Source organism: Volvox carteri (assembly GCF_000143455.1).
Source record: "Volvox carteri f. nagariensis unplaced genomic scaffold VOLCAscaffold_4, whole genome shotgun sequence".
NCBI classification, from domain to species: Eukaryota; Viridiplantae; Chlorophyta; class Chlorophyceae; order Chlamydomonadales; family Volvocaceae; genus Volvox; species Volvox carteri.
The window spans coordinates 509,943-520,734 of record NW_003307547.1 but is presented as its reverse complement, the minus strand read 5'-3'; the positions used below and the strand labels follow the sequence as shown (position 1 = coordinate 520,734).

General features: G+C 57.6%; 2 protein-coding genes across 2 annotated transcripts in view; both read right to left on the bottom strand.

The window, feature by feature from the left end:
• VOLCADRAFT_116135 (uncharacterized protein) overlaps nt 1-2,339 on the bottom strand; it is a gene marked incomplete at both ends in the record, with an annotated part of 4,515 nt that extends 2,176 nt beyond the window's left edge. The window contains 5 exons of the mRNA XM_002946660.1: nt 68-183; nt 528-619; nt 1,048-1,339; nt 1,562-1,691; nt 2,307-2,339. Of these exons, the coding sequence (XP_002946706.1) occupies nt 68-183; nt 528-619; nt 1,048-1,339; nt 1,562-1,691; nt 2,307-2,339 (663 nt within the window). The remainder of the gene's footprint in view (nt 1-67; nt 184-527; nt 620-1,047; nt 1,340-1,561; nt 1,692-2,306) is intronic.
• A 2,161-nt stretch (nt 2,340-4,500) lies between these two features.
• On the bottom strand, nt 4,501-10,310 carry VOLCADRAFT_103118 (uncharacterized protein; the record flags this gene model as incomplete). The annotated part of the gene is made up of 7 exons (XM_002946659.1): nt 4,501-5,486; nt 5,814-5,954; nt 6,230-6,380; nt 6,770-6,874; nt 7,262-7,311; nt 9,616-9,664; nt 10,191-10,310. 7 exons carry the CDS (start codon nt 10,308-10,310, stop codon nt 5,320-5,322), a joined length of 783 nt encoding a protein of 260 aa, XP_002946705.1. The 3' UTR covers nt 4,501-5,319.
• Between the last annotated feature and the right edge of the window lie 482 nt (nt 10,311-10,792).

Here is a 10,792-nt window from a genome sequence, read left to right as displayed (position 1 = left end):
CGGGTTCGAGTAATGCTGTGGGCTTCACCCGGGGGCGCCGCCAACCAGCCCCCCTACCGTGCCGTACCTCCACAGTCTTGACCCGGTCCCGGGGGGCCCTATCCACATTGAGGAGCTCCAGGAACTGCCTCTTGCCGCTGAAGGCCACGAAGCAGGGGGCTCCGCAGCACCCGCAGGTGCAGCCTGCGAGGGGGGGGGGGGAGGGAGGCGGGTAAGGGAGTCGGGAATCGTAAATGCAAACAGCACACATGCCCGACAAAGGCATATCCCGCAGAACACCCTGAGCCCCTGTGGCGGCATTGCTCCGGTGATGGTGGGAGAAGGCGAAAGACACGAAAGTGACCGGACTGGGATGTGCAGGCGACCGCGACTCTCCCCCGCCGTGTTTCGTTTCCGCTTACGGTTGGGACTGGTAGCGCTCACAACTATGCACTACAGACTCCAAAACACATACAGCCGAGAGGCCGAACCTCACGGCTAGTCTCTAACCCCCTCCTCCTCTTCCCCCTCAACCCCAAGTCCCGTACCGATGCTTGCTGCCGCACGCGCCATGTGGTCCCTCAACCTGGTGTAGAAGGCCCGGCTCCAAGACAGAAACACCTCACTCTTGAAGGAAGAACTGCCGCGTGGGTTTGTATGTATGTACGTGTGTGTGTTTTTGTGTACGGGTGGGTGGGTGAGGGGGTGGGAGGAGGGGGACAAATCGGTGCAACGGTGGGTTTCGGAGCCATCTCTCATAGTATCACCCTCGCCAGCTCACGGGGCCCACACAATGACGCTGTGAAGGAGGCCTTCACAACTGTACCACCTTTCAACATACATCATTACTGCCCGCTCGCTGCCGTACACGTCTAAGGGACGTAAAACATCTTTATCAGGCAACATGTTCCCCGCCCCCAAGACCATCTTCCCCCCCCACACACACGCATTTCCCCCTCACCCCATCCACTTCCCCCCAACACATAACGAAAACACAAAACACACAAAGACATGTACATGAAGCACAAATACACGCCCCCTCTTCTTCCCCCCCTTTCCCCCCCTCACCTATCAGTCCCCGGATGCCCACAACCCACATCCAGAAACCCAACCCCGACCGCCCCAGGCAGCCGGTCATCGTCCTGGGCGCCGCGAACCCAGGACGGGGCTATCCCGGTTGCCACCAGCAGTCGCCACATGTGGTTGGAGGGGTTGGAGTAGTAATGCCCCGACTGCCAGGCGTGTGCGCTGGGGTTATGACCCACGATGATGAGCCGCAGAGGCTGGTCACCGAGCTTCTCAGGCACACCGCGAGGAGTAAGCGGGGAAGGGGGAGGGGGTTTCGAGGCCGCCGCCGCCGCTGCGGGAGGCGAGGAGGAGGAGCGCGGGCGGCGCGGGCGGGACGTACCGGGAGCGGCGGCGACGGCGGCGGCGGCGGCGGTGGTGGAGGAAGATTCGCGCGTGTGTCTGGGGGTTGAGGAACTCGGGGGCGTTAAAGGTAGGGGTCGGGTGGATCGTGTCTTGGCTGTAGTAGTGGTGATGAGTGAGGTGGCGGAGGAGGGGTGTTGGGGGACGTCGCCACCCGTGGCTGGGCCCCCGCCGGGGTTGCCAGGGGCAGCAGCAGCAGCAGCAGCAGCAGCAGGAGGGGACGGGTTGGAGGTCCTGGTGAACAAGGCAAGCGACGCGTCAGGGCTGGATGGCGGCGGCAACGCCTGCGGCGGCGGCGTGCTGTTAAAGGTCAAGGCGGCGGCGGCAGGCGCCTCCAAATATGGGCCGCACACCGCGCTGGCGCCGCCGTTGCCGCCGTCGCCGCAGGTTTCTGCATGGCTGCTAGCGACCCGCGGGACATCGTCAAAGGCGTCGAGGGCCGACGGGCTGATGGCAGCTGCAGTGCCGGCAGGGTCTGGGGGCCCCGGCGGGGGAGATGACACGGTGGTATTTAAGTGGGACCGACGGACGCGCTTGGCCGCGGGGTGTGTGGACGGAACACGGGAGTCGGAGCCGGAGTCTGAGTCCGGGGTGGCAGAGAGGCCAACTGCTGGGATGCGGCTCCGCTTGCTGCTGCGTGCCCCAGAAGATGTGTACGAAGGGTATGGAGGCAGGGAACTTTGGTCGCGTGTTGAAGAAAGAGCTCCGCGCGCCACGTCACGAGCTGCGGACCGCGTTGTACTCCTCAACCTGCTCGCTGGACCTCCGACAAACTTGAACTTCTGTAATACAATAGATTTTGGATGGAAAAAGCAGAAAGGCAAGTCCTTGTATCAGACATTTGGGTTCAGGTCTGGCGTGCGACGTAATTGTTTCGCATTCCTTTAAAACAAACGCACCTCAAATGCACTTGATACAGGCGAATCAGACATTTTGCAACATGCTTGTAATCGGCAATTCCATTGGGAAATCAACAAACGGTAAGATGACACACTCAGGACGTGACACATCCCGTACAGGAAATCGATCCTAAATCGCACAAAAACGAAGACTTTCATATAAAACCGCTTACTCGAGACTAAATTTTGAAGTGACACTAAAAGTTTATTCCTGTCCCTGAATTTCGTAAGGCATGCATGCTGCTTGCTTGAGCGCCAGTTGGATTTTGATAGCCTGTACTTGTTGAGACGCATACACGTTACACAAAGCTCACATAACAATAGAGTGAACTCTTAAGCAGGCTTAAACCTATCGCATGCGCGCTGTTTCACTGCCAAGCGCGCGCGAAGCAACTGCGGACGAACATTCATGCGTAATGCATTTTGCCGGGGGAAGTGCTTGCCTGTGATGTAATGACGGCAGCTTTAAAACTACGTTAAATCTGCATCAAAGGCACTAGCTGGCCATTGCAACCTTCCTGTCATACCAATGTGAAATTCGAATGCACATGTCGGCATGTTATGCATGTTTCAGGTGCGCTTCATAATTGTTTGGTACTCAAAGCGATTTTCAGGGCAGCAAACCGGTTCTGTGCGACTTATGCTTCGTGGCTCCTGTTTGCGTTCATTCAGATCCCTGCATACAACCGCAGTTGTTGCAAAAAAAACTGTTGGCGCGGCTGCGTATGCGCGGTAAAATTTTTCACAATTTTTACGTAAACAGTCCAAACCCGGCAAGAAGCCACTGACTGTGCTCAAGTTGTGGTGCGAAGGTGCATAGTGGTCGTCTGCCGGGTCCCGTGAGCGGACGGGACACCGGGCACCGTGACGAAGATGCTGTTGGGTGATTCACAGCCGGTATTAGTAGGACATTTATCCGACTCCATTAAACACCACACAGGTGATAGGCTAAAATCTGTTATCGCGCAATCTCAGCTCCTCCTGTGAACTGGCTGCTATGAGGCCTATATGTGATCTGCATATGGTCAAACCTGGGAGCACATACATAATTTAAGGTACGCATGGAGATCAAAGCTTGGCGAGTGTCGACGTCAGCGAATTGCTTTGGGCCCTGCGATCCTGTGACGGTACAACGCGAAGCTAGAGAGCCGGGCGTAAGGCGTCAATATTTTGCTCAGTCACTAGAGAGAAAATAATGCAATATTTAAAATATTTTTGCATAAAATTTAGCATAGTCCTCTATGCGGCAACTTCTTTTGGGTCGGCTTGCCTTTCGTCATAAAATTGGGTTATCTCCCATTGCAAACCGTTGTTATAATCCTCTAATCATATCAGACTCGTGACTTACAGCGACATGCGTGTATCCTCATTAACCAACGAATTCCCTTTCTTTTTCGTACGTGTTCTTTAACAGTTACTGTCATTTATGCTTCACCACGCACAACGCTCGTCTTGAAAATTTCATTTCAAAACAAAATAATCAACCATATTACATAGATTTGTTTCTCAAGCGAGTTGTGAACTTGCGGCTGTGTCCCGCCAATCTCCTACGAGGCTTACGAATTCCTGGAAACCGGAAGCGAATGGAAACGTAAAGCATCCGAACGAGTGGGTCGTCATATGGTTCAAAGATCGTTTTGATGACTGATGATATGTGTTGGGTGTTGAACTACGGAGGCGCTGCCGCCCCGTACTGACAGTACGCAACACTTTATCATGGGCCAATACTTAATATAGGCAACCGGCATACCTGGGTGATGGAGGGCGGCCAGACTTCTTTCCTTCTCTGCAGACGTTTTTTGTAACCTGCATTTTACACGCCAAGACCTTAGCTTTTTCGCGGGTGCCTTTGGCACGCCCTGAACTGGACAATGAGCGCAACAATGAACTCAACGTCGCTGTGAAGTGTTTCGTGAAATTACTATATCGCTACAGTCCTGCCGATCGGGGCATCCTGCTTTCATTTGCAGCACGTCAGTTCAATCCGCTTGAACGCGATTCAGTCTACGGCGAACACTCGTAAGATCGTGTGAGAGTAAACCTACTTACCCACATCCCATATTACGTGGACCTGGAGCAAGACCACAGCTATTCGATAAGCAGGTTTGACGGGGTAGATGAGTGTCGATGTCCAAACTCAAGTACCTGGTCGCCAAACTTTGAGAACCAACTATATTTTATTACAACTTGGAATGATTTGGTGTTTTACAACTGTGGATGCGTTTTTCCAAACCCATGTCGGTGCACCCGCGAAGGGCGCTACTTGTATGCTTAGCGTGCTTGATCTGTAGCTCATCTTCCTATACACCAACGATAGATAAGCTACCGATTTCCTTTGCCGGAAACCACAGGCGCCCGCCTTTGCCCCGACGATGCGGGATAAGCTGTTGGAGCTGGCGGTCGCAGCGCAATCGTTCGAGGCTGTGAAAGAGGGACATCATGCAAGGCCATCCCTTGACACCCCACATCATTTGACGACGTTTGCGGAGCAAGCCCTGCCCGGACAGAAGCGCAGCCGTTGCGTGATGGCCGACATCGCTCCTGCCAGCAGCCCTGATGAGCAGGACTTTGTCCCTCCGCACTCCAAGAAGCCTGCCGTTGAAGTGCAAGTAATGAGTCCTCCGACGAATCATTCTCAGATCACTTTGGAGCCAGTCGCGCATTCTCTGCTTCCAGGTCAAGGATCGCCAGGCTCGCGTGTGCCACCATCATCTCTACATCGCCTCTACCAACGAGACCAGCTCCTTATACGACGACCCTCCCTCAACCTGCCTCAGCCTGCAGCCGCCACCGCCGGGGATACCGCGACTCCTCCATCTACTGTCCCGAGCGTCGCACATGCTGCTACTGCTGCTGCTACTGCTGTTGCTACCGCTGGCAACGGCGCCCCGAGAACCGTTCCACGGGTGCCTCAACACCGGGCAGCCACTTCTGCAGCTGGGCAGCACCCTCCACCGGCGCCGTCGATGGCGCCAACGGTGCCAGCAACTAACAACTGTCATAACTGGCAACGCTACGTCAACGGCTCCGCAGGATGGCCCATGTACCCTGTGCCGGTGTGCTGCGGCTTCTCGCCGCGAGCCACAGCACACGGCGGCGCGAGCTCGGGCGGCGGGTATGGGCCCCCGAAGCTCGCCCTGTATGGCACAGTACAGCCAGCAACGCCGTACACGGCCTGCCCTGGAGAGATAAGCGGCGGAGCTTACCACAGGCAGCTGAGGCCGACCTGGCGACCGCTCCCTGATTGCCGATCTCCGCCCGCTTGTGCTGCTGCTGCTGCTGCTGCTGCTGCTGCTGCTGCTGCTGCTGCTGGTACGGTTCCGCCGCCACCACATGCAGCAGAGTCTCCTGGTGGGATGGCGGCGGCCTCGCCGCTGTCGGCAGCGGGCGGAGAGGCGCCGATGGAGGAGGTGGCGGAATCCCTGGGACCAGAGCCCGAGGTGGCGGCAGCAGCCTCTTTTGACCCGCACGCCGGCGGCGGCAGTTGCGGCAGGGCGGCGTCCGTACCTCGCACGTCTAGTGCCCGAGCGATGGCAAATGAAGAGCAGCAAATGCCTTCCGCCGCCGTCGCCGCCGCCACCGCACTCACCCCCGGCGGTGCCGTTGGGCCCACCGCGCCAGTGCCGCCAGCAGCCGTCACTGCGTTTTCTGCCGGCGCGGCGGCGGCGGCGGCGGAGCAGCTGCTGCCTCCGCACCCTGACTTGCAGCGTGTGGAGCCGCATCGGATCCTCACGGCACCTGACCGTTTCCTGAGCAGCTCGTTTGGTTCCGCCCTGGACGTGGGCCGGGATTTAGTACGGCAAGCCGGCTCTGAAGCCCTACATCCCTGCGGCCCTCACGGAGCCCCGGCGGCCCCCGAGGCGGCCGGCGGCGCCTATCCTCTCTATGCTACACCCCCGCTGTACACAGCGCGGTACCCGCACCCACATCCGTACGGCCAAACGTACTACCATCCTCGCCATCACCACCACCATCAGGTACAGCTTCGCGAGCCTTGTATAGGCAACGCGTCTGGATGGGACTGCTACAGCCATAGCTTAAGTTTCGCCATTCGTGATCCCTGCCAGGCCGCGACTGGACGCGGTGGCAGCGGTGGCGGCGGCAGCGGCAGTAGCAGCTGGGTGAAAACTTTGTGGGCCACGGGCCGCCAGCATACCCAAGCTGGCGGCTGGCCGGTAGAGCCAGAACCCGCCCCTGATGGCGCTACTGCCGCCGCTGCCGCTGCTGATGACCCTGGTAATAGCCCGAACGCGAAACCTGACGGCGGCGACGACAGAGACCCGTTTGGGGCTCCGTACTTGCAGCAACTCCCGTCGGCGGCGGCGGCAGCAGTAGCTTTACCTGCCGGAGCCGCCGCCAGTTTTCCCAGCGCAGGCTGTAGCGCCTCTTCCGCTGTTGCCACTGGCTACTGCCCGCAGTACTGCAGCTGGTGCTGCGACTTCAGCCACGCGCCGCATCCCCACCTCTGCCCTATGCGGCCGTCGCCGTCCAGGCGTATAGCCGAGGGCGGTGGCGTCACTGGTGGCGAGGGTCATTTGCTGCGAACCGGGAGCACCGGGAGCAGCAGCCTGCAGGGGTTGCAGACCGTCCCACGTGTCGCGTGGGCATCGTACCCCTTTCCGTACCGGTACCCATGTCCGTACCCGATAGCGGGCCCACCGTACCCGCCGTACCGCTATCACCATCTGTACGCATACAATGGGCCGTACGGATGCAAGTACGACGGCAATTATGGCTACGATGGTCAAGGGTATGGACATGAGTACCCGTACGGGACGCGGCAGCACCCGTACATGTACGGCGGCGGAGAGGGGTGGTCAGCCCCAGTACAGCGACCTCTCGCTTGGCGGAATTCCGCGCCGCCAGCCGGCGCACAGACGAGGCCGTTGTCTCGGCTGCCGCCGCCGCCGCCGCCTCTCCCATCTCCGCCGGCGCGCCTACAGCAACCAACCCACTTCCAAGTGTACCAGCACTTCCAGCAGCGGCAAGGCGGTGACGTCGTCCACTGCGCACAGGAGGCGACGGCGAGCAGTGAGTCGGGTTCCGCCGTTGCAGCTGCACCCACCCATGCCGCCGCAGCACCGGTCGATGCCAGCGGTAACGTCGAGCGGTGCGCCGGCGGCGACGGCGACGGCGGTGACGGCAACGTCGGCAACCCTGCGTCCGCAGACGGTGCGGCTACCGGATCGGCGCGGCGTCGTAGTACATCGCCGTTCGGCTACGATGCCACCGCTGTCGTCATGCCCGCCGGCTGCAATCTCAGCCGGGGGCCGCCGCCTGGGGCCCCGGGAACCGCATCATCCTGGCCTACTCGCCATCCCCCTGGCCCCGCGCCGTACCACCCTTTGTCCTACCGTCACGGGGAAACGTCGCCGCCGCCGCTGGTGTCCCAATCAGGACTCATGCTCGATGGCGGCAGTGCTTCGCGACCATTTGCCCGTACGACTGTGGACGTACGTGACAGCTCAGCAGCGCAGTTTACCTGCTACAGCTCCGTGCCGGATTGCACTGCAGCCACGGCCGCTGCCGGGCCCCCACCCGGATCTACCATTGTCGGTACAATGGCAGTGAACGGGGGCGACATGCGGCCGGCGGCACCCGTCGGACCCATGTGCCGTCTGGATCCAGGACGTCATGCCACTGAAGCGCCGCCGCCGCCGCAGCAGCAGCAGCAGCAACTACAGCAATTGCAAAAGCAGCTTCAGCATCACCATCAGCTACAGCAGCAGAAACAGCAGCAGCAGAAGCGGCAACAGCAACAGCCAGGTGTGAATGAGGCCTCAGGGACCATGGGGCCTTCTGGGGCAGCTGCAGCGATGCCGTCAGACGAGGCCAAACCTGTTGCTGACCCACGGGTCAACGGCCCCACTGACACACGGCCGAAGCGGCGGAGGTCCCCGGACGATCTTGAGCTGCGCCCGCAGGACCCGGGCTCAGCACCTGCTAGCCCTTCGCTTGCTCGGGAAGAGGAGGAGGGGCTGCCGTCATCCACGCACCGTCATCGCCATCAACAACCACAACAGCAGCAGCAACAGCAGCAGCAGCAACAACAACAACAGCAGCAACAGCAACATCAACAACAACAGCAGCTGCAACAGCAGCAGCAGCAACAGCTGCAACAGCAGCAACAGCAGCAGCAGCAACAGCAGCAGCAGCAACAGCAGCAACGACAACAGCAGCAACAACAACAACAACAACAACCGCCGCCGCAGCTGATCCAGCAATTACAGGTCCTACAACTGCTGCTGCAGCAGCAGCAGCCGGGTGCCGTACAGAGCCCCGGGCGGGAGGGTGAGGGGAAAGGGGAGGAGGAGGCGGGGCAGCAGCGCCCCAATTACAATTACAGGTCAATAGCTGGGCTGTTGTTGGCCCGAATATACGGGCTGAGGCTCAAGGCTTGACCTGCAGGTGGCCCTCATACCATACCAAGGGCGGAGAGGTGTTTAAAAGGGGGAGAGGTGTTAGGGGGATATGAGGTTGTTGAGAAGTTGGGGAAGCGAAGAAAGGAGGTGATAATGGAAGGAGGAGGAGGAAAGGAAAGGATGCATTGGGCTTTCAGTCCGTATGGCCGACAGAGAGCCACGCAGTACATGTGTGTGCGAACGTGTCTGTTGTGTTGTCTGTGAAGTTTGGGGCGGTAGGGTGTTTTTTCTGTTGTCACTGCTGCTATTGCTGCTACTGCTTTAGCAACGGCTGTTCTTACCAGGACTGCTGCTATTGCTACTGCTACTGCTGCTGCTTCGCAGCCCCCAATCCCTCTTATTCGCCTTATCCGGCGTCCCGTTACCGAGTAATATGCCTTCCAATCATATCAGGAAGCACGGCACATTTGCGACAACCGTTCGCTGTAAAAGAGCTGGTCAGGCGAATAGAAGATAGACATGTGCAGCTGGAGAGGATGATGGTGAGGATGGTGTGTTACTTATTGGAAGTAATACATATATAATATTTGTTGTACGGCGAAAAACGAAAGAAAATGCAGACCAGGAAAGTTGGCAGGTTAGCTAAATGACAGATTGGCGAAGCGGACGTAGTAGCGTGGCACCGATTGTCCCAAGAGCTGGTGTTAAGGTGTTCCGTAGAGAAATATTTAAGTACGTATGTACGACGTTCTAGAGTAGTTTGCCGTAGAGAAGGTGTACTGCAGCGCCCGCCGCTCCGCTGCCCGGGCAGCAACGTCACGAGTGCTACCTTATTTTAAGCTTGTGCCTGTCGTACCTCGTTTTTTTAATGATCGTACACTGTCGCCACGGTTAGGAATGTTTCGGCTATCGATCTTCGACGTGCCTTTCCATTGGCAGTAGCGCACCCTCATTTGCCGTCAATTCCTCAAACGTCCCACCCCGCCTTGTCAAGGTCTGTACGGCGAGACGAGGTTGGTGAGTCGTGTCGAGCCAGGGGTGTGCGCGCGCAGGTGTTTACGGTATTTTACAATTGAATGAGAAACGTGTGCGTGTGGTGTATGCTTATCTTTCTGTCCGTCTGTCTGTTTGTTTGCCTGTCTACTTTACCTGCCCATCTAGCTATCCGTCCGTATGTGCTATTGGGGTTTTATAATGTTTCCGTACTCCGAGTGTGGTGAGAGATGCCAGGAAAGAGAGAGAGGAGATTTGGGTGAGGATATGATAGCGCTTGGTTGTGTATGTTTCGCGTGCGCGCATGCAATGGTGTTCATGTTTGTGGTGTTGATCGTGGTGCTGTTGAAGTTGGGGACGTCGTTCCTCTTATTGCAGGAGTTCTGTGCTACCCATGCGTGTCAATTCCATGCAGTTGCATCTAAAACGTCGGCAGGTTGGATTAAGTCCTCGGAGTTGTTGCAGCTGGCAGTATACGAGTGTACGATTGTACGGTGCTGGAAGCATAATCAAGCAAATTAACACTCACGTGCGGTATTGGTTGCGGCAGTTTTCGTTTTCTTGATCTCTTAATGACACCTTTGCTTTCAATGTTGACAAGATGTAGGTTTTCTACGATTGCAGCGGATAGCTCAAAATAGAAATACATGCTTCAGTGCAAACAGCGCTGTTGGCGTGGACTCAGAGAGTTGCCGCATTTGATGTGGGGTGTTAGGCGGAGTGCCGTACTGCCGTACGGGCGTCGAGGGGCTGCCAGGTCGCCCCTACGGAAGTGTCGTAAATAAACCGGTGAGGTTGGGTTTATATCCAGGGGTTACTTCTTGACTGGAAGAATGGGGAAGGCGGACCGATTTTACGGTATGGATTGGTAAGGGATTTTACAGGTTTTAGGGTTTTTGAGTAGTTTTAGGCTTGTTATACCCTTTTAAGGTAGGGATGGATCTAGGGGAGGGAGAAAGGAAAGGGGCGAAAGATCGGGACGGGGACTGGCGGTGACAATTCAGCGACCATTCCGTCCGCGCGCCGCTAATTTGGAGCGGTTTTGGAGCCTGTACGACGATGGGGTACGGTTACAATACTGGTAGTCACGCTACTCGAGGTTTGCCGGAATACTTGGTGGTGGCAGGCTGC